The 24934-nt window shown below is 39.8% G+C and overlaps 1 protein-coding gene across 1 annotated transcript in view; it reads left to right on the top strand.

The window, feature by feature from the left end:
• The window catches only part of grid2 (glutamate ionotropic receptor delta type subunit 2), a 470927-nt gene that overhangs the window by 328186 nt on the left and 117807 nt on the right, over nt 1–24934 (top strand). The window contains exons 7-8 of the mRNA XM_022757812.1: nt 605–766; nt 6325–6444. Coding sequence (XP_022613533.1) covers nt 605–766; nt 6325–6444 — 282 coding nt within the window. The remainder of the gene's footprint in view (nt 1–604; nt 767–6324; nt 6445–24934) is intronic.

The raw sequence follows: 24934 nt of genomic DNA on the forward strand, positions 1-24934 counted from the left end.
ATTATATTCTCATTAACACGGAGACAAGAGGCTCAGTAGATCACACAGCGATCGATCACAGACTGAATAAACTGCTCTCCTTCTCTCACTCTGTTCTGTGGTGCCAAAGGTCTATCAATACATTTTAATTCATGCCATCCTTAAAGCCTTTCTTCTGTGTGAGTGTGTGTCTGAAGGTATCAGGTACAGAAAACATACTGCGTATTATCGGTTCACAGAGAGCCGAACAGATGGAGAAGAGAAAGAGAGAAGCAAAACTAAACAGTCAGTGCTTATAGATGTATAAGTAAAGCACTTAACTTTGATAGCATTTCAGCATGACAAGGTGGCCTATTTCTCCCACTTACTTCTAATGTCTGCTCGCGTGTATCGGTCCGTTCTTTCCTAGCTTCATTACTGAAAGAGAAACAAGAAACATCTAAATGGAAGCACTTGAAAGTACGAAGGACCTCATAATTGTGTTGTTTTCTTGTGACAAATGGTATCACAGCAATGTGGAAAAAAAACCTTCAGCAAAAGTAAAATGTCTGCACTTATCCTGTCGCTATCTCATTTTTTTTTTTCCTTTCTCTGTCTGCCTTTTCTGTCATTTCTTTCTCTGTAGATCACCAACCGCTACATCTATGATACCGTGTTGCTGCTGGCCAATACCTTTCACAGAAAACTGGAGGATAGGAAGTGGCACAGCATGGCGAGTCTGAGCTGCATCAGGAAGAACTCCAAACCGTGGCAGGGAGGCAAGAGCATGCTGGATACTGTCAAAAAGGTATGAAAATGCAGATAAACAAGCGCATACTTTTTTTCCTTCAAGTCTGAAAGGAAGCTGTTCAACTACGTATGCAAGCATGCATACTTGACTGCTGTCAATGACCATTAGTGGCATAAAGTAAAATTCAATTACACATTATAATACAAAACATCCTGAAAAAGCAAGGCCTTCATGTTGAACAGTTGTATGCAATTGTGCCCTACATTTTTTTTGTTGTTATGTAATTCCCTACACTGTCAGCTGTCTTTAAGTAAAGATTGTTGTGGATAGATAGTAGATAATAATTTGTGTATGTGTCCTGATTATCTCCATGAACAGGGATATGCAGGCATGTAATAGAAATACTGTATGTGAATGACTAGAACACTGGAAAACACCTCTCTTCATTCTCTTCTATTAAAATTAAATTAAATTTTATTTGTATAGTGCCAAATCGTAATATACATTATTTCAAGGCTCTTTACAGGGTAAGGTCGAGAGAGAAACCCAACAGTTCCCACAATGAGCAAGCACTTGGCAACAGCAGAGAGGGAAGTCCCTTTAATTAGCCCATAATTACCCTAGATTGACAAAAATCATCTCAGATAAAAACTATAGTATTATAAAACTTTACCAAGAATATAATTCACTACTATAAGCAGATGATTATTATAATCATTTATCATGCAGATTACCATCTAATTGACATTTGTGTATTTATTACATGAATATAAAGTAATGAAATGGGCAGCTTTGCTATTTACTGATTTAAAGATTAAAATAATATAAACTGTGCCATGGCCCTCTCCTGCTCCAAGCCTAGTCTGAATGAAGGTGAATGAGGTGAGATGAGGTGAAAGCATTACACTCCACTCATGTAACAAACCTGCTGCTGTGAGAGCGGTAGATCACTGTAATCACTGTGATCACCATCATCAACAGTAAGACGCACTCACTGTAACTGTGATCACTGGTAGAGGTTTCCACTGCATTGTGTTCTGAAACATCGTATATGGTCTTAAACAAAAAGTCCAGACCAGAATATTGCTCAACCAGCAAACACTTGCATCAAGTCTGTTTTAAAAAGTAAAATAAACAGTATAAGCGATTAAATCTGATTGACACTATACAATCCACAGTGAAATCCTTCCCATTCCCAGATTTATCTTTGAAATGTTGTTGATATCTCAGTTACCCAAAGTCACATACATCTAATTTCAGTTTGTGGACCGTCCATCTGTTTCATCAGTCTCCTGCGGCACTCTACTGCTGAGCGATGCTTCTAGGTGTGTGCATGCCAGTTTGAAAATAGCTCATAAATACATGAAAAAGAAAGAGTTATTCTAAAAAGTATTCTCAATGTATCTGCCAAAAATCAAGTCTTGACTCACAGCAGAAGACAACTTTGTGTGAGTTTCAGTTTGGAGCTGAGGCTTGATTACTACAGTTGAAAGCAAGAGCATATGCCCATCCCCTAACCCAACTACAACATACAAGTACAGTTTCAGATTTTTTCCTATTTATAGATATGTCTCATGTGTATCTTTTAGCAGCAAGAAAAAGCATTTTTCGCACTTCATTTAGGGAGCATGTATTTCCATTTCAAGACATTGTGCTCATTACATGAAATTGTGGAGACCAGGCACTATTGTTCCTTGGCTGAGACACTCTAGTTGAAACAGCAAGATGCAATCACTGCTAAATTCATTTATGCATTGCCATCTCTTGGTATAACTAAAATTCCCTCCAGGCATGAAGAGTGACATGGAGGAGGCTCTAAATAAGTCTAGCGTTTTTGTATTGTTCATGTCCCATGAAAATCCAATTTTGTTCATTATTTCAAGAGAAAGTTTCCAAGCTCCTACCTGCACTCGGTAGACTTTATGACCCAAGTGCTCATGAATTCAATGGATTGCATACCTTTCAAAGAACACATGCGTCAATCAGCAAGTTTTCCTCAGTTCCTCAACAGTTGACTTTTGGGAGCTAGAGGTTTTCATCCTGCAGCTGTGATTTTTATGAATCTCTGCATTTCACCTTGTGTTTAGACTGGGGTTTGGCAACACTTTCATCACTGTTAAATCCAATTGGATCAATGCCCTCTGTTTTGATATCAATAAAAAAAAAAAAAACTACTCCAGGGATGGCAGTTTGACTGAATGATGAAGCCAAGTGAAATGCTAATTTAGGATTAGTGTCAGACAATAATAAATGCAGCGCAATGGCTTTCATATCTATCTCTGCATTTCACCTTGAGATCAGGCTGGGGTTTGGCAACACTTTCATCAGCCAGCCCCGGCTGTTAAACCAACCCTGATGGCTGTCTCAACAGAGCTGTGTTAAAGACCCCTAAGCAGTAATAGAGTTGAGTTCAACAGCCTGGCATCAGTTCCATTTTCCAGTGTATCAGCAGTGTGCTTTACTTACTGTGGGTGCCTGTGTGTTTAATCAGCGTTTTGGTATGTGGGGCCATTATGGTAATGATTAATACTAATTTGCAGCTGTTAATGAGGAGTTCTGTTGATGTTGTTTGGTGTTCACTGACAAATTTGGAGTGGGGGATAAAATGCAGCAGGTGAAAGTGCTGTTGCACTGATCTTCAAAATTTGATGTGTGCAGTGTGTTTGATCTGCACTACCCTGTCATTGGCAGTCTCAGTGACTCAAGCAGTTAGGTTTAGGATTCTTTAAAATTTTATTGATTGCTTTTAAGGCTCAGTAAGTCCTATGATGCAGCCCAACATCCTCAGCCAGGGCCCATGAGCTTAGGCTTAACTTTTCCAAATTTATTATTACTGTTATTATAAAACACAGGCTCGTTTACTTTCATCTTATTTTTAAGAAGCTTTCCTATGTGGCAAAACATCATTTATGAGGTCCTGGTTAAGATTAGGGTTAGGGTTTGGGTTAGGCTGTCCACAATGAAATGAAGTCAGTGAAATGTCCTAACAATGATATCTGTGTAAATGTGTGTATGTGTATGTGTGTGTGGTCATTCGAGGGGAATAAAAAAATTAGATATGGTAACAATATACTTGTGTCAATTTAGATTAATTAACCAGAGAGCATATTAACATAATTTATGAACCACATCATATAGTTTATTAGGTCGTTCTAGCTAAACTAATGCGCCCTAATAAAACAGTCTTGCAATAAGTCCCACTTTCATGACAGTAATAATGTTTTTATTGACATTGTTTTAGAAAGGTGTTGATTCAACTTTATAATCATTTTTGCCCATCCTATTTGGTCTATTCTTAATTAAACTTTCTTATTGATACTATTCTTACAACTTCAAATGATTACTATGTGTCCCAAGAATATAAACGACTGTTCATTTGCACTTTATTTGCTCTTGTAAGTTATTTGCTGAGTTGCTGTCTCTATTAAAGTAGCTTAACAAATGATAATCTATATGGCAGAAAAGCATGAAAGAAATGTAACTTTGCATTACTTAACATTATTTATCATGTCATGTCAACAAATGGGTCATGTCTGAATAATGATGGGAAATGCACTACAATAAATATAATGATTTACAGGTGTTAATGCTGAGGGTAAGATGCAAGTCTAAATCATGTGAAAAAGTGTAATCACTGCAGATTTAGGGTGCCAGTGTCTGTGCAAGTGTCCATGTGACTAGGGATAACACAGATGCAAACACACACACACACACACACACACACACACACACAGAGAGGATGAATCATATTAAGGAGGATAACACCTCTCCTTCCCTGAAGCAGCTGCAGTGTCACTTTTACTGACAGGTTACATTACTGGGAGGCAGGGAAAAGGTCTGGTCTGACACCCTGTGTGTGTGTGTGTGTGTGTGTGTGTGTGTGTGTGTGTGTGTGTGTGTGTGTGTGTGTGTGTGTGTGTGTGTGTTTGTGTTTGTGTTTGTGTGTGTGCATGCGTGTCCCTGTCTGTCTGTCCGTCTGGAAATTCTTTTGACTAAAACTATATCTCCACCCGGGACATCAAACTCCCCACTGCAAAAAATGTTCAATGGCCCCAACCAGACTATTCTTTCTTCAGCCTGGTACTTACTGCACACATCTCTGCGTGCAGTTGATATTCCCCTAACGTCTTATGTCCTGGATACAGAAAAATGCAAGTAGGGCTGGGCGATAAAACGATAGCAGTAATTATCGTGAAATTATTTTCCTTGACCGAAATATTAAAAATGTTTGATATAATTAATTTCCATGCTTATAGCACACCCGCAAATGAATCACGGACTGCCAATCATGTCGCAGGAATAGAGGTTTGCATTGCGCAAATTAGGATGCACATTGAGAGGTATAAACGCCGGCCAGCACGTGATATTATTTACAGATGCACGCAGTGGCTGATGGGCTTGAAATTGGAGAGGAGTAAGCAAATAAGGTGAAATGAGCGACATCGCAGAAAAAGCAGATAACAGCTCGGAGGACAAAGACATCGTCGACAAGAGAGGCCACTCAACTTCAGTGGTTTGGAAATATTTTGGCTATTTACAGTCCGACAAAAAACAGAGCAATGTGCACTGCAAACTGTGCCAGAGACACGTTCCATAAAAGACAGGCAACACCACAAACCTGTTTCATCATTTTAAACTATATCACCCGTTAGAACACACAGAAAGTAAGAAATCACAGGCCCAAACGGGTATTAGTGGACCCTCATCGAGCGCCAGGCCAGTACATAGTGCAAATCTTCTTTGTCTATTTATTTTTTTTATTTGTTTTGCAGTCCGAGCCATGTCACATGTCTGCTGTATCACACTGCAGAACTTAATTTTCTATTTACTTTAAGTAAAAACGACTGAAAGGGATTTTGATTTTAAAGATGGATATTTTTTTTTTTTTTTTTGGGCTTTTATGCCTTTAATGGACAGCACAGCGGAGAGTGACAGGAAACGGGGAGGCAGAGAGAGGGGGAATGACATGCAGTGAAAGGCCGTCCGATGCGGGACTCGAACCGGGGCCGACTGCAGCGAGGACTGCAGCCTCCACACATGGGGCGCCCGCCCAAACCACCACGCCACACCACGCCCCAAAGATGCATATTTTAACATATTGTGAATGTTTGTACCTCAGAGTTTTTAAATGTTCTGCTGTTTGGCAAGTGTTTGTCATGTTCTGAGTAAATGGAACAGTTTAAAACCACAATTGAATGTCTGGTTTCATCAACTTTCACTCAGGAGCAAAAATCAGCCTTTAAACCTGGAAGAAATAACGATGTGGCATTTATTTTAGTAAATATTGATATCAACTGATATGGAAATTTTTATCGTTTTGGCCATGTCATCCAGCCCTACGTATGTGCACACATACAGAATCACACATATTTTAGTGTATTACAACAGACACATTGTACTTATTCAGTATCTGCACTTGCTAACGAGATATAATCATTTCATAAAGGACGGACAGATGATTAATTTGTCATTTTCATTGTGATCAGTTATCATATCTGATCTTAAAGTTGATAAAAAACATAATGTTGTCCAAATCTTACAGGGAGGATTAATCATGAGGTTAAATATAGCCTAAATCTGATGGTGAAATAAAAAATTTCTTCTTGTCCTTGCAGTTCGGAGTGAGTGGCCTCACCAGCTTCCTGGAGTTCACTGACAATGGCACTAACCCCAACATCTTTTTTGAAATCCTGGGAACTAATTATGGAGAGGACAGGGGAAGAGGAGTCAGTAGGGTAAGTAGTTAAAACAGAACCCCTGTGCAGTGTGCAACTGTGGGCGGAGAGGGAATAATTTCTGCTCTAACACACAGAGTGGATTTACATAATTCCTGGATTTACCAGGGAATTTCAGTGCACCTGCTCTCTACATTATTTTCATCTCATATTTATTCAGGTATTTCCTTCCTCGTGGCACTGTGTTGCAGAGTGCAACCATGCAACCTTTCTCTATTTACTTCCTCTGTATAGGATTGTTTTATTTAAACCCTCTATTATTGTGGCAGAACAAATGCACAGATGCAGTTAAAGCGTTTTTACAGTTTTTATCACCTTCATTTCACAGTCTTCTCCTTTGTTTTCCTGTGTTTGCTTTGTTATTTTGTTGTTTTTCTGTACACCAGTAGGATGCAGCATTAGCCCAGCAACTCACCCCCCCCCCCCCCCCCCCTTTCCATAAAGCTTGGTGTTAATTGGATTAATTAGAAGCATTTTCAAGTGGTATTTGGTAATGACACATGCATAATGAATTTTAAGAGGCCTCATGAAAGACATCCCTTGCCCTTACAGGCATGTACTCACACATTCGTAACACTGTTTGTTTATTGATTGATTTTGCGTGTGTGTGCGCGTGCATGTGTGTGTGCATGTGAATGTGTGTAGTTTACTGGCTGTCTATATGTGCATGCATGGTTGTGTATGTGTCTGTAAAAATATATTCAGTGACTCTGTCAGCTTATGCTGTAAAATCAAATCTTGTATGTAAATTCGGTGTTTCCTATATAAGTAATTCTGTTATTATATTTGATATTGTTATGTTCAATCTAAATTACAATACACAACACTAACTGTATATATGGATAAGCAGGAAAAGGAAATTATAGATTGTTTTTTTTCTCACTGTTTTAGTGTTTTGGACATTCCTGATGCACTGGGCTCAGAAAAGGCCTCAGTTTTGGTGAATTATGCATACAGCTGTGAAAACATTAGATGTGAGTGAACATCTCAGACCCAGACTTGCAATGCATAATCCTTCATAAAAATCAGCAGAACACAGAACACAGAAACATCCATGTGCACAGGTGGGGCATATACATGCACTTCACACATACACATCTACCAGTGCACAAAAATAAGACACACACACTTTGTCTGTCCTCCATACCAGAGGGAACTCTTAACAGATAACCGTTGAGATAGTGAGCTGTGATTATGGATAATGTGGTGAGACAACAACATAACGCAGCATGCCATCACAGACAAAATTAATCTTTAAAGCACAGCATAATTACATTAAGGCACAATTCCCTAATCACAGAGCATAATTACTTCTGAGGGAATTAAGGCACTTGTTATACAGTAGTCCTGCCACCGACCCCCTTAATACTCTGAACATTTGTTGGTCTGTCGTTGGGATTCAATTAAATTCATACATGGCATCAAATGACTAAAAAGAGGCTGATATTCCTCTCCGAGTGCCAGTATATTAACTTTCCTTTATAGCTGAATCGTGACTTTCCAAATGGTGAGGGGCACTCTAAAATGCTCTTCATTCAGAGCATCTAACCTGCAAGAAAAGCATGGCACAGAAAAGATTAGTGAAAATAACCTGGCTCTGACCACACCACCACCAACAAGAAAAAGCCAGAGAAATGCCCCAGTTGACCCAGTGTGTGTGTAAATGTGTGCAAAGGAAAAACTAAAAGAAAATGAAAACCTTGAGGTACCAGGAGAAAATAAAATACTTACCATGTCAGGCTGTTCAAGCACTCCACTTGCGTAACCGTGAGGATATTACAGAAAAGTCAGCTTTAAGTATAATATAAATTCAGACCCGTTTCCTTTTCATTTCGGTGGACAAGGATGACCTGCTATGTATGTAAAATAGTCTCTTCCTCTGCAGGATGAGCCTGAAAAGACAGGTTAAAGGTGAATAAAAAGACCTTGATGTAAATTGATGATTATGAAAAGTAAGCCTGTCTCTCTCACCTCAGGTTAACATCTTCCCTTTATGTTATGATGGCTCGAGTGACAACACTTCATTCTCAGGTTGATTATACTGTATGAATTACCACTGTGCAGTGAAGATGACTTTTTATTGTAAGGCATACAAATATCATAGTCCATTATAGTTGTGGTGCTTCCTCCATTACATTCTTTGAAGTAACTAGGGACACAGTACCTTCCTAATAATTTGACATGATGAAAAAAGAAAAAAAAACTGAAGTTACTTGACCTATGAATATATAGAAATATAGAAATATTTCCATATACTTTATTTTTTTGGAATATAAAACTGACCTCGGTGTGACACACTGTTCAAAGTAGCTTTTTGTCTAAGAAAGCAAAAATCCTAGTAAGACCAGTGTAAACTGAGCATTCCTATTTAGTGTTACCTATACACATCTGCCAACATGCTAACTAGATCATGAATTATTGGTTAAGGTCTGGTGTATTATAGAAACAGTAATAAGATTAACTAATATTTTATGAATTGGCTTGTAATCACAATTAGCAAAAGCAGTCAGCAGCCGCAATAACTTTTCAACTTTTTCTTCTCATTTAATAACATGGTTGAAAGACGTGGGGATGAAGCTTTTCATCTGGCAGTACAGTGGATTTTTTTCTAAAGCAGCTGCTGGTCAGGGAACCTGTCAGAAAGAGCTTAATGTATTTTTCAATTCAGTTTGACATTTTAGAAATGCTAGGCCTAATAATGGCATTATAAGACTATAGTATAATATATATTTTTTTATAGATTTTTTTTTTTTTTTTTTTTTTTTTTTTTTTACAGATTGCTCACAAATATCCCTTAATTTAACTTGTAGTAGGTTGTGTGGGTGGATGGGTGGGTGGGTGGAGCAGTATTAAATCAGGGATTGAAGATTGGGAAAGATGGGTGCGAGGCCCCAGCTGTGCAGTGGATGAGTGCAAAGGTAAGCCCAGAGGAGGGGAGGAGAGGCGGGGTCAGGGTGGTCTATTTATTTCCCTTTGGAGATGATTTCGACAGGCATGTCCCTGCTATAGGCTAAACCCTTAGCAGGGTGCTAGCCCGCGGAGGAGGCTGCAACATGTCCCACCTTGAGTAGCCCAAAGACCATCAGGAGGGGGCCAGTTCACTGTAGGTTTCAAAGCCTGTAAGGGTAGTAAAGAAAAACATAAAGAGTACTGAAGCAATTTCTATCAAACTTGGTGGAGAGATGGGGCATGGGCCAGGAAAGAGCGGAAAGATTAAATTTTAGTGCTGATCCTGTAAAAGGGGAAGATTTACCCATTTGCCATTTGTGTTTACCCCTGTCCCCTCTGCCTGGTGTGTCTGTTAACGTTTTAACGTTAACCTATTTAGCATTCCCCTTGGTCACATGATGCAGTAGAAGCTTTATCTACTAAATATTTGATCCTTAGCATTTGCAAACCTTCCTTAGACCAACCTTTGTTCTATTATTTAGTCTTTACTCTGTGGTAATTTTGTGTGTTAATGGTTGTGGACACTGAGGTTTCCCCTGACAATGACCTTTCCTAGAAGAAACACTTGAACCAGATTAAATTAACATTGGTTATTTTTCTGAATAAATTATAGATCATCTCTCTCTCCCTCTCTCTCTCTCTCTCTCTCTCTCTCTCTCTCTCTCTCTTCACCTCACCTCATCCCTGCGCCATGTGCATTAACTTTCATACCATATGAAGCCAAATGTATTTCTCTTGTATCTGACTGCTTTCAGGACATTGATGCGTCTACTAAAAACTTTGGATAATGGGTGCATCACCATGCATTTTCTATAGGGAGGCCATTCAGTGTCTGCATCAGCAAGATTTCTGAATTATAGACAGCAGACTCCAAAGAGCCCAGCTGCATTGAAGCCACTGGGATACTGACATATATAGTGTGTGTGAGTGTTTGTGTGTGTGTGTGTGTGTGATCATACCATTAACAGTATGCATAATCCTCCAATTACAGTATTAACTCTCCCTCTGTTCAGAATCCCCCTTAACCTGAGCTTTCTTTGCTCCGCTCCATCACTGCTCTCTCTCCTCTTTGAGTCTTCTTTCTTATCCCTGCTGAGAATCTCATTAATGACAGCCACACAGTCCAGCTTTTTTTTTTTTTTTTTTGTTTTGTTCTCCTGTCTTGAGTTATTCTTCTGAGGACCTCTCTCTTTCTTCCCAACACCCTTCCCTCGTCATCTTTCCCTCTCTTTTCCCTGCCTCTGTCCTGCCTGTCACTTTGTGAATCTTCCACCTCTCCCCTATCAGCTGTCACCTTTTTCAATCCTCAATCCCTTGTCAGGACATTTATCCCCATCATATTTAACACATATGCATACAGTTGTCTAGTGATAATGATAATAGGAGACACCTGAGATCGGTCATAATTATTACTGCTGCACTGTGGTAGAATTGGCTTTCTGCTCCATTAACTTCATACAAGGGAGCCTATATCTCTCTCTATACACATCTACAGGCATGCCAGGCTCCACTGCTCCTTTATATGGAGGCGACAAGTCTGCCATGTGTAATTGCTTCGTTAGCTATCTGCGACATCTTAAATGACTTCAGAGTGGAAAAACGGCATCAGATTTATACTTGAGAACCAGCACAATAAAAAAAAAAAAAAAAAAAAAAAAAAAAAAAAGGTTGTGCGTTAGCGAAAAGAAAAAGGAGCATGTGGAGGGGGAGGGGATGGTGATGAGTGAAAGGAGAAAGACTGATACGTTGCTAAATTAAGGAAAGGTCTACATGTGAAGAAGAGAAGGATAAAATGAAACGGGCAGAACAGCCAGAGAGACAGCTAGAATGGAGATAGATGACCTAATCCTAAGAGGTCGCAGACAAGAGATAGAAACGACAGCACAAGTCATAATAAAGCCACAATCATTACACTCTCAGCCTCTCACCCATGCTCGTGCTCTCTTTTCTCTCTCACATCAGCACATATCCTCCATCTTTTGGTAGAGAGATAGAAATATTCTCCTCTTTACAAGAACCAATGGCCTGCAATCTGCACTGTTCTTAAATTGAGGTCACCTTCAATTATCATCTCCACTCTCATCTGACATATGTGGTAAATTATGTTAAGTGACTTCAGAGAGTCACAGGACCTTGGAAGCACCCTCAGAGTCCTGTCACCGTGCGAGAAACATTTGCTTCCATTACATGTTTTGAACGATTGAAAGACATTTTTTAATGTGATGGCTTAATGTGCCCACCAGCTCTCAAACACACGTAATAGCTGCAGATCACTTGGGAACGCATGCAAGCTCTACCAGACACACACACACACACACACACACACACACACACACACACACACACACACACACACAAACATTTGCATAAATCTTCTGACATGATGGGAAATGCTAAGCTAACCCTTTTGGCTTTGCATGCCAATTAATGTCTGTCTGCTCAACTGTCAGTAGAGAAAAACTGGGCTTCCCCTACTCTCAACAACTAAGCACAGAGTTGAAAAGAGTTAATTATTATTGACAGTTTCTTTTCGATGGCCAAGCCACAGTGACATCCAAAGATGTTCTATTCCTTTTTGTAAGATATAACAGGGCATAGATATTATCCACAGACACAAACAGGTGATTAAGTTACCGGTGTGCAAAATCTGAATCAAGCTTCTTTGTAGTTCGAGTTCTTGTGGAAAGAATTCAGTGGATTTTTGTGAGCACTCCAGAACAAGGACTTAAATCTTTTATTTAACCTGTCCCAGCTCTACCAAATTTATAGTACGTAGTTGCTTTTTTTCCCATATATTTCTTTTAATTTTTTCATGGTTAGTGTTACATAAGGATAAGAGTTTTATTTATAAAGAGCTTTTCTTTGACATTGTAGTCTATAGGGACAAACTCCATATCTGAACAAATTATAAACATACTGAAGTGCACTTAATGGATGGCATTTGCATGCTTTTCTTTTATGGGGGGGTGGGGGGGGGGGGGGGGGGTTATTTGAGAGAATACCAGGTCTTACTCTGGCAAAACACAATACCCTAAGATGTGGATATCAACTTCCGGCTGTTTTTTGTTTGTTTTTCTTAAACACACACCTGTTATTGGTTTACAGACTAATATCCTGTTGCTGGTGTCAGTTCAGATGTGACTTTCATCTGCTCACAGTGCGGTAGTAGACCCGGACTCATCCAGATATCAGCTGTCGAAATCAAATGTCTGAAATGTGAGCAATGGATTTTATTAGGTTGGGAGCCCAAACTAATGGTGACTTTGTCATACCTTGACAAAAAGTCTACCATCAACCATGTCTCCTCAAAAATTACATTTCTCTACAACTAAACTGCAACAACAGATACGTTTTGTAGGAAACTTAATCACTGGCTGGATTGTGTTCAGAGACAACCTATTTTTTGAATGAATAAAGTGCTACATTTATTTATTAACTTTCCAAATGCATACATTCACAACACACCCTAATCATGTTAATCAAATACGTCATCCAGTCACAGTTACGTTGTTGTCGTTGCTGAGTCTTTACCGCAAAACCATAAGTTAACCTCATGATGGTGCTAGAAAAAAGTGTTAAGGGATCACTGATGTTATTAGGATGCATCTTCTGGGGACCATGACTGTACAGAAAGTTTGTGCCGTTATACTTACTTAACTAACTCACTACATAACAGTCCATTACACTGGTCCTTGTTGATGTTGAGATGCTTAACTGGATGAGTGAAAAGTTTTAAAAGTTTACCTGCTGGATTTGGGAGATGTAAAGTCAATAGGATTCATCTTCTGGCCACCTTGAATGTCTACTCAGAATTTCATGGCAATCCAGCCAGTAGTTGTGTAGATATTTCAGTCTGGACTAAAGTGATGGACTGATCAACCAACCGATATTGCCATTCCTAGCACCATGCAGCTAGCATGACTAAAAAAAACGGTTCTGATAAAATCAAAGTCTAAGCACAGATTATACATAATGTACAAGTGCATTTGAAGCAGTTAATTTCGTAGGTAGAGAATACACAAATAGCTGTTTAACAATGAAACTATACAAAAGATATACCAGTGTTTCAAAGTAAGCGCAAGGAAGTTTTGCTCAGAGCTAAAATACTAAATAAGGCCAGATCAAGATTTCTGATATCAAATATGTTACAGCTGCTATGAAGGAAAAAAGCATAATAAGGTGTTTAATGAATTCTGATTTTTCACACAGAGCATGCAGATGGTGTACAGCAGCCTCTCACCCATGCTCTGATCATGGAACAAAAGAGCGAGAATTCAGCTCTAAAGGGCATGTTAGCAAGCGCTATTTTAGGGAGGTTAGATGAGGGGCAACACCAATGGAACTGATTATTACAATTATGTAAAAAAGTCCTAGAGGGTGAGATAGAGAGGGTGATAAGGAAAAAGAGGGAGGTTAGAGAGGAGGTACCCGATGAGTCACATCGATAAAAGGCAGCAAGAGAGATGGCCATTATGTGAGGCAGAAAAATGAAACGGGTAGTAAGTTAGAGAGGAAGTAAAGTAAAATAAATAAATCAGAAGGAGAGAGAAAGCAAATCTCGTTAAAAACATGCAAGAAGTGAAGGGCGGAAAGATAGTGACAGAAAAAAATATCTCCAAGGGGAAAGATCCCTATTTCCCTCCAATTTTCCATCCTATTAGGTAGATTTGCATGTATCTTTATTCAGCATGTCTCCCCCACCTCCAGGCCAGGTGGGAGATTGCGGAAAGGATGGAGGGGGCAGGACGTGGAAGAAGGAGAGATACAGTAAAAAATGCATGGATGAAAGCGAGGTGGGAAAAGGAAAAGAAACAGGAGGGAAAACCAGAGGAGCAAAGGAGGAGAGACGAGAGGACATCATTGATTTGTCCTGCTTCACAGATTCTTTCCCCACCACTTCTCTCCTTCTCGGTCATCTCACCTCATAGTGGTCTGTGTGTTTTATGTATGTGTGTGTGTGTGTGTGTGTGTGTGTGTGTGTGTGTGTGTGTGTGTGTGTTAGTGCGTTAGTGCGCGTGTGCATGCGTGTGCGAGTATGTGTGTGAGTGAAGACAGAAAGTGTTGAAACTATCTTCATGAGGTATAAGATGTTAAAATTTAGGAGTCATTCTGACTTCTTCAAAGCACATCACAGCCCTTCTCTTTCTTTACACACCCACTGGTTCAAAGATGCTGTTCAGAGAGTCTCTGTGCCCTTTTCACTACCTTCCCCTCTTTCCATTTTCTTTGCCTCTCATATTGGATTATTTTTGCATTTATTGCAAGGTCTATCGTGATGCCATCATCTGGTGTGAAATCACAAACTGCATACTAAAGAACAAAGTTCAAACAAAAGATGTTTTTTAAAACTGCAATAAATGCATTCTGATCAATATCTCCATGTTAAGTACTTGGAGTATTTAGTACTAGACCCTTTTCTTGATTATTTATGTCTAAGATGCAGGTTAAGTATACAAACAGTTTTAAAAATACTTGACATCTAGTGTTTTAGTATTATGAATTTTGTAGCATACTGAATTTTAAAACTCACGTTTAGTTCTCTGCCATCTGGTGAATTGTTGTGAGTGAGAAAATCGATATTCAACGTAGAGTTGAGGAAGGGCAAACAAGTGCCCAAAAAACACAGCTTAGTGTTGAACTGTTGGGAACCTTAACATCTATGCTTTTATGAAACAAACTTTTATGGAACAAGTTATCACCAGCCAACATAGAGAAAATGATTGGCTTTGAAATTGCAAAGGAAGTAGTGTTTTTTTTTTTTTTCCATTCATTTCAATACAACCAAAGCTTTTGGACAACATGTAGCCATTAAAAGAACAAGTACTTCTACTACTACTCTTCCACTTCTCTGCAACACTTAGCTGTGGTGTTTGCTACTTGCTATGGAGAGCCTTCATTAATTTTTACAGTGGGCCTGTGGGTGCAAGAGCACTTGAGCTTAGTTTTCCATTTAATGTTACAAAACAGTTTTATTTGGAACCCCTGCTATGTAACACCAGCTCTGCATCAACTGAGTAAAAATATTTCAAAGCCATTTTCAATAAAAGACAATGCAACAGTGACAGTCTGATGTGTGGTGACGGAGCCTGTCATAGAATATTGCGCATGTTTAAAATGCTCTGACATTTTTGAGAAATACACTTGTTTTTCTTTTTGGAGTCAGATGAAAATATTGATATTAATTTAATCTCCCTGTATTCAGTACAGACATGATGTGTTCAGGACACATGCAGCCTAGCGAACCACAAACAGTGGAAGTACGGAGGAACTGCTTGTCTTGTTCCGTCAAAGGTGCCTCCAATAAATTATGCATTAATGCATGTTGACAAAGAAAATGAAACGACATGCGTTAACAAGCTGTTAGCTAAGCCACAGCTCAGCCCAGCGATAGCACACACCATCTCGTGAGTCTTCTTCTCATGCTGAAGTTGTTGGCTTTGCCCAGGTGAAGTGTGGATGTATTGGCAGCGAGATAGATCGTTTCTCTTTTGACTAAGGTGAGCTGAACCAATCTTGCTACTGAACTCACAGAGATTAAACAGATATTGATCTTCTCATTTAACTCCCAGGCAGAGAGCAAACAAGCATCCCAAAATGTTGAAGTATTCCTTTCAGTTCTTACTCTTATCTTTTTTTCCTGTCCTTCTCTGAAGTGTGGCTCGGGCAGGGGTGCTAAAAAGCTATTATTTGAACCTTTGTAATAACAGCTTTTATCCTTGTTAACTCATGAATACTTGAGTATTTGCCGGCATCTTCTGTTGCTTGATTGATGTTAGCGATTTGTTGTAGCTGGAAGGTCGTGTCAATCACGAGTGAACACACATGCACTGACCAGCAAGTTATATTCTGGGTGACCACAGCACAGTGGACACTGGACACAAATTGAAGCTGACAGACTGCCTCTGGTGTCCTTGGATCAGCTTAAGTGTGGCAGCGCATGTGAATTTTTGCTGTGTGTGTGTGCCTGTATATGTGAGAGAGAAGAGAGATATCAAAAAGCATAGAGAAAGGCGGAAAGAAGGAGGGGAGAGAGATACAGAGGAATAAGGGAAGCAAATAAGTGAAGCAAACAAATATGAAAACGCAGAGGAGTAGGAGACAGCATTTTTTACCTATTACCTGCTGTCACACACAAACCCCATTGGGAAATTCATTGTGGTGCCAAACAAAAAGTTGTGTTGAGTTGAGTTGTGTAAACAGTATGGGTAACACCAAACACTAGCCCGACAGCCACTCGTCTGTTTCTCCTTTTGTTGAGACAAGCCAGGAGAACTTTTATTCCCCTGATACTCTACTGTCAATCCTGTCTCACGTCTCAGCCACGACAGATTCTGTGCAGTGACATAATGAAACCAAGCATAAGAATGCTGATTTTCAAGGAAATGCTGCTACTGTATGGGTGCATGCATATGATAAGGTTCCGCTGTATATTATCATTTTAAAAAAACTCTGGAGGTGATGCGCTGTAAGAGCTCCCAGGCTTCTCGTGGAAAGAAAGAAAGCAAGCACGAAAGAAAGGATGAAAGAATGGCAGTGCCATTGTGTGTGTGCACATACAGAAGTTTTCATTCGGCTCCCTACCTATTTCTGGAATACTGTAGGCACAACTGTCTGTAGAAAAGCCGTGCCTGAAAAGAAAAACATACAGAGGAGTGCTCAGGAAGTCAGCGTTATAAATCTCTGATGCCAGCCTCCTTCACCTTGTTGATTTGGTGCACCACTGTGTTGCAGTGAAGTAAGAGATATCCCTGTCTGCATTTTAACAGGAATATTCCCTTTTTTTAAACCATATTTGAGTGTAAAATGGAGTTCTGAAAACGTTTTTTTTATTTAGTTTTGATTGTTTATAATTTTACATGAGCCTTTTGATTCACTTGTATATTCTGTCAGTAAATACTCATTCATCGTGACTTTAAGACAGACCGCTGTATATGAACACAGATGACATCCAGGCAGGGAGGAAAGAATCACTTCCCAATCTCTCTGTATCTGGGATGTCATGATATTAATACAACATTACTCAGGGTTGTGTTTGACAGGCATGTCTTGGTCGATGGAAGAATAAAGGTTCAGGGAGATTAAAAGAAAGTGGTGGTAGGGAGGCTGGTCAGAGAGCTGTGTGAAGTGGTGGGAGGGTAGGAGGATAGAGAGGAGAAAAAAACGAAGGAGCCATGTTTGAGCCCTCAAGCTAATGTTTTTATTTAAGTCATGTCAAAGAGATGTATGGATGGATGAGTACAGAGGGGGAATGATGGATGGACGGGGGGGGGGGGGGGGGGGGGGGGGGGGGGGGGGGGGATAGGGAGATGAGATGGGTTGTCAGTCCTTGGGTTAATCTTGGCTACATAGTGGATGGATGGATGGATGAATGGATTGACAGGAATGGGGATGTGAAGGCGAGACAAGGGCGAGGCCTAATTGCTTGTGACCTGGTTGTAAACATGGCAACTACTAAGCTGGCATCAGAGAATGAGGGAGGGATCAGTGGCAAAGAGATCAGAGTTAGAGAGCAGTGGTATCTGACCCCCAAGGTTGTGTCCTCGTGTTCAACACACCTTGGCTTTGTGAATGGGAGCAGACATCTGGCCCGCAGAGAGATTTTTTTTATATTGGCAAACCCTATTTTCACTGGCAGTTTGCCACGCCCACCTAAAAGTAGAGAAATGGGAACAATAAGTCAAATACTGGAAAGGGGCTGCAAAGGTCAACTAAAACAATATTAAAGAAAGATTGCTGACACTGATTGAATATAAGGTGCTCAGATTTGACAAATTGCTTATACTTCTAAATCTACCAATTGTCCAAGGAGCCAGTAATAGGTAAGAGTAAAAAGAAATAAACAAAATAAAGAGACTCAGTGACATGTAAGGAAAGCACATGGCGAACTAGACAGCTGCCTTGGTGAGTAGTACCTGATATTACCTTACTTAACCATGAACTTGGCAAATTTCCCACAAACTTTCCACATTTTCTTGGAGCTAAATCTGTGCTGGCTCTGTGTCAAATTTTTCCGCTGGCACCAGCAGAAGCAAATCCTGCTGCGATGATGTAACCGATGAAGGAGCTTTGTGAATTGATGAAACCCATCAGCACATCAGTCTCACGTGGGTCTCTTTTCAACATCGTGTCCATAAGACACAATTATGACTTGTTTTAGTCACCAGTAAAAACCCTGCCTTCTCTGCACACAAACAGCACTCTGTAAGTCTTGACCTGTTGTCTAAACATGACTGTGCAAAGAGTATTTTTGTTTCAAATCATATCTACAAATCCCAAAGTATAAATTTGGTAAGAAATTCTAACTGCTTATTGTTCTCATAAGTGCAAACATAAATTTAGAGACACTCAAGTGCACTAAAGAGAGGGTTAGAGAAACAAAGAGTAGCTGTATGACTATAGTTCTTAGGTGTAATCCTGCCTCTAGAGGCCAATCATGGCGTCTTCACTCTTCCACAGAATAATCAGTAAATATTGGCTCAAAGCTATTAAGAACACCAGCCAATTATTCCCCCTTATAATTACTAAGACCTCATTTTCACTATGAAGTTTTTTCATCACACATACACTTACCATGATAAGAGTTCCCCAGGCAGCAGTTAACCCCTTAAGAGCCACTTTACTATCTCAGTAAGGAAAACATTTTCTTTAACCCACCCATAATGCTATAATGTCCAAACTATAGGAGAGGAGCACCATCACATCACACTATACATCTACTTCTCGTTAAAGCTGCAGCCTGCCCTTACACAGGGGGATGTGGAACTGGATATGTACTTTGTGTCTCAAAGCACCGGCTGCATATAACCGAGGACCTGTCCTTGTGGTTTCTCTTGCCTTCTGCCCAGTATTTGCAGGGATAACATGTAATCCCTATGCCCCTAAAAGGATAAAGAAATTAAACAGAACTGAATGCAGGCGATCTACTGATCAAAATGTGTTGTTGGTCCAGTCAGCTGATGCAACAACTTGTCCTTATGAAACCTTAGACTTGTGAATGTGTACTTTTCCACTGAAGGGTACCAATCAGTTTTCAAAACTTCTCTTAAATGTGGTTTAATCTAGCAGTGTTCATTTCTAAAAATGAGATCATTTTCTCTTTATCTTTTATTTCTTTTTTTATTTGCTGACCCTGGTTTGTTTTCCCCATTCCCTGATATACACACACATACACTCACACCGCAGCCTATCTCAGTCTAGCAGGGGAATGAATACCAAACAATCATATCATGGAATAATCTGAGTGAATCACCACATGCCTACAGTAGATTTTCTCATAGGCTTAATAAGCATAGGCAAGAGGGATTTACGGTGTGTATGTTCCTCTCTGTGTGTGTGTGTGTGTGTGGTTACACATACTAAAGTGATTACAGTGGGGGGGGGGCAGATTTGCATTGGTTTGATATGCCATCCATCTTTCCCTCCCTCTTCTTCCTCCTCTTGTCAGCCCTCCCTCCTTCATTTCATTTCCTCTCCTCTCATCTCTTTTCCTGTCATCTCATTCTGTGCCTCACCCTCTCTCGTTCTGTCTTCTCCGACTTGGCAATAGGCCCTTTTAGGTGCGAGCTTTCACTGGGCCACTGAATTATGTTAGGGTGTGACTATACACGCTGTTTCTCTGCTCTGTCTGCCTTTGTCTTAATTCTCCAGCCTCAGACCATGCCCACACTAATGCTGGTAAATTTGTAAACATCTCTTTTTCTCTGTTTATCTTCTTCTCTATATAGCCTTCCATTCACAACAAGTCAGCATTTTCTAATCCTGAAAACTGGCTTTTGGGAAAAGCTCCCCTAATTTGACAAATTTGAGAACGCCAATTTGAAGTTGCAATGTGAATAATAAAGACTGAGGTCTTTGATTGTCACCTTGTCAACATTCTGCAAATGTAGCCTAAGTACTTTCGCTTAGCAGTAATGTTAAGAAGACAACTGTCTGGCACCTCCAACTTTTTCTGTGATCACTTATTCTGTGCAGTATGTCAGCAAGCTATGCTCCCGTTGTATGTGTATGGGGAAGAATGTTAATCAGTTGTTAATCTTACTTTGGACAAATGTGCATACCAAATGAATCTTAACAATATTGTGTGATTGGCCATTTTGAAACACAAAATGAAATAAAATGAAAAATCAGCCAGGGGCAGAAAGAACAGAGGATTTCAGCAAGAAAAGGAGTAAAAAGAAGTTTTTATTTCAGATACTGTGCCAGATGGATTGTGGGCAGAAAAGTTTCAGCAGGTAAATTCACTAAGGAGCTCTTTCAACCTAACCGCTCTTGAAATACAGAAAAAAAGAACAGTCACAACCTCAACTGTTCCTTAGCACAAGCACACACAACACACACACCAAAGGAATGCATTGGCATTAATTATTCAAACTGTTGATTATACGCTGTTCCTGTTATTGATCATTTTAAATGGAACAGCAAAGAACAAAGCATACAGCCACAATGATGTACTCAGAAAAGATACAATCAATACAAAATGATTTTAGATGAAGTCTAGAAGTGAATAGTATTTATTGCAGAAATTGACCAACAAAACATGGCAATTTGGGTGGAAAAAACGCAGATGTTGTTTCCCAATTTTTCTTTATTTTTCTTTGTCATGTTTGCAGCAATTCATTGTTTGTCCAATTTGTTATAATTATTAACAGCATTGATGTGAAAAATCCACCTTACTGTCTAACAGTTAAATTCCCTCTTGCTCCCTTTCTTACTGGACATTTTCTGTTCCTCCCTCTCTCCTTTCCTCATCTATACTTCTCTCCCTCCATTTATCAGTCTAATACTTGACTCTTATGACAGCCTTTTTCTTGTCTCCTCTATAATGTCCCTCCTTCTCTCTCCCTCTTTTGCTCTCCCTCTCTTTCTCTCTGCCAGCTAGGGCTGCAGGCTTTCAGCAGCATTACAGCGTGTAAACCTCGGATTACAGCAGCCAGAGTCTGCCTAGCACTGCATGCCTCTTTGGATCACAAATATACAAGTGTGTGAATACACACACACCTCTTGCACATACACATGCAAGATATTTACATAGCCACGGACACACATGAACGTAACATTGTACATAGCACACAGGCATACACTTACTATGTACATAAACAGTATGAGTACACATTCTGGACACACACAGATTACTGCACAAACACCAACACCGTTCTGCTCCATCTCAAGTTCCTTAACTCCCTCTTTACTCCCCATGTCACAACCACAGCTAACTCGCTAGGGGATTAGCTCCCCTCTCCTTGCGTGTGTTTACCTAACTTCTCTACTTATTATTGCAGCAGTTTACTCCCAACTGGCCTCCCTGTGCTTCACTCTGTCACTGGTCACCTCCCTCCACTTAACACAAATTGTGAAGGACACATAAAGATCACTCATTTGCTTGGGCTCTCTTGACGTTTCCTGCTGCAATGCCTGTGAGCAACCTTCTGTCCCAGAAATTATGTTTCTATACGACTACTTTGCAACACATTGGCATCTGCCAAGTCACAAAATGTTTATACTGAATGTGGAGTATCTGTAAAACATTTACTGACAACATATTTGAATTACTTTTCTTTTCAATATCCTCCCTTGAAATACAGTATCTGCTCATAGTAACTAAAGTAAGCTAAAACTTTATGGATGTGTTGAAGCACTAGCTTGGATAATGTCAGGAGAAGATTGTGGTCTTGGTTAAATATTGAAAAAATCAACAGAGACATATTTACTTTATTATAATTGAACAGAAATGACTACCTTTTCCTAACCTTAATCAAAGTGCCTCTGTTGCCTGAACCTCACCTGACATGGGTCTTCTGTATCAAAGTCCTGCACTTTCTACACCCACCATCTGTCCCCACCACCTACCTGCAACTTCAAAACATTTTAGTCAAAGGAAAAAAACATTGCCAATGAACATGATACAGGTATCAATTGTATTTTCTGCAAAACATGTTTTGCAAAATACTCACTACTGTAATAAGTACGGTTCTAGATGAAGCTCAACCATGATAGTGTCTTTGCCAGGGCTTGGTGTTTGGAATTCACTGCGGGAAGCAATTCAATTGTGCAGGTGCTTAAGGGTTTTTGTTTATTTCAAGATACACACTTTTCATTTCATACCTACTTTTTGTCTGAAAGTTACCCTTCCTAGGGCAATGCACCTCCTGAAAATATATATTAGTTTTTCTGGGCAGGAAAGCTGTAGGCAGGGAATAGGTGAGAACAAAGAGACGAGCATTATGTGCTGTGAATTTTATGCTTTTTTTGATGTGAAAAGGTGGATCTACCCCTTTACACCACATTAGTTCATCTTTATCTCTTCTTAGCTGCCTTATGATATTGCTGTTACAAGTGGCTTTAACCTCTTTTTTGTTGACTGTCCCTTTTTCTTACCCTAACCCTCAGTGCATGTGTGTGCCTGATGCCTAATGTGACTGCTGTTGTGAAAATTGCTGTTTTTTGCATATCCTTGATGATCTATCATTTATTTATTCATTTCTCTGTTCCCTATCGCTGCTTTGTGTGCCTGTTGTGCCTGTTGTCTCTTCCTGCTAGATGAGTGTCAGTTTACGGGAGAGGTCAAGACTTGTGTTAATGCAACAAAACGACTGCTTTTGGATATACCAGCCTCAGAGACAGGCCCTCGGTGAACAACAGGAATCAAAGTGACGGGTGACAGGACTGAATGTGTGTTTGTGTGTGTGAGAGAGTGTTGGACAGCTGAGAAGTGAAGGGTGCCAAGTGTATCCTGCTGCCAGGATGGCTGCAAAACAGCCCCTAACTGTCTACATGTGCGCCGCACACTCTCACACAGTCTTACAGAGCAAAGATGTCAGTGTCCATTTCTTCAGAGGTACAGTACATGACGCACAGCAGTCAGCTGTCTACCAGACCTGTCAGGGCTTTAACAACCGAGTCACACTTACTGACTGACTGAGTGACCAGCTCACTGGATAGCTGACTGACTGGTTAATGCATTGAGTCAACGGACTGACTGTCAGACTGAGTGACACACTGTTTAGCTATGTGAGTGCAGCTAACGTTCTCTTAATGAATTTGTTGGGTGTAATTTTCTACTACAGTCCTGCCTGTAGGGTTAAATGCATACCTGGAGATTTTGATTGATATTGTATGCAACAAATCCACAGCCATTTGAAGTTTAACCTGTTACCAGACGCCCCCTGTTTTTGTGGGCCAGCGTGAAAATAATGTTCTCAAAATAAAAAAAAGGTTACTTTTCTTAAGCCTTTTTGATTACAGTCATAAACCTTGTCTCCTGTGAAAGGTAATTCTTTGAATTTTACAACCTAATACTCACATTGAATATAGGAGACAGTAAACAAAATTTACAGACACACAATGGTAGAAATGTAAGGTTTTTGCCTCGCCTGTCCCATAAATGTGCATTATACAACCCTCGTTGCACTATTTGTGTGGAAAACTTTGAAGCCAAAGCAACAAGTCTGAACCAATTCTGTGTCAACAGCTACCACAGTCACATAGGGATCCTAAAACACTTTGCATAGATAGAATCAGGAGACTTGATTGAGTCTAGTCCAGCCCTGGACACACCTAAAGTAGCACTACTGCGTAGGTGAAATGTAATATCAAAAAATGTTCTATATATATAGATAACTTATTTCAGCAACAAAATAATTCTGTCTAACTGAAGCGGTGTCGTTTTTATACATCTTCATTTTTGTTTTTTATTAATTCTGCTGTGGTATGTTTTTTGAATCACCTTTCCAATATACAGTCAACTAGTATAGTGGTGATGCGAAAAAAAAAAGGAAGAGGATGAAGAAGAAGACACAGTAAAACTGTCCTGGTGCAGTCTCAATTATAAAACAGAATTCCATCTAGCAGTGAGCTTTATGTAGAACCTGCAAAAGGTTTCATCAGAATTATGGCTTTCTGCTTCTCTAAGATAGTGATTCACAAAGTTTTAGTGATGATCTGGATAAATGCATTCATTTTTCTGAAGATGTTAAATGAGGTTATGAGGACAAAAGTATAATCATGTTTAACATGTCGCCCCTCTGGTTTAAAACCATATTTCCAAGGCAAATTTCCTTCCATTATCTCACCACACACGGTATGTGCATGTATAATTTCTAACCCCACATGTATGTGCATGTATTATTTATAACCCAGTGGTATTTAATAACTTTGGATAATTCCTGCTGTGCTTAACTTCACTCAACTGTCCCTATGGATTCACTTCTTCATCTGTAAATGCATCCTTATATCAGCCTGTGCATATATGTGTGTGTTCGTGTGTTGGCAGGCTCAGTACATGTATATGTTTGCATACATTTTCAGCCACGTGCTGTCTCTGCCTGCATGCTTCTTCATTGATATGTGTGTGATATCCTGCTAAGCAAATATAACAGGAGACAAACAGCACACACCAAGCCACAGGTTGAAATATTATAGACACCACCACACTTGAGTAAGGTAGCAATTTATGCCTCCCTGAGTGTGTGTATATGTGTGTATCTGTCTGTGTGTGTGTGCGTGCGAGAGAGAGACCTAAAGACTTAAATAGAGACATACTGTA

The sequence above is a fragment of the Seriola dumerili genome, unplaced genomic scaffold (genome assembly GCF_002260705.1).
Source record: "Seriola dumerili isolate Sdu_G_001 unplaced genomic scaffold, Sdu_1.0 BDQW01000290.1, whole genome shotgun sequence".
NCBI lineage: Eukaryota > Metazoa > Chordata > Actinopteri > Carangiformes > Carangidae > Seriola > Seriola dumerili.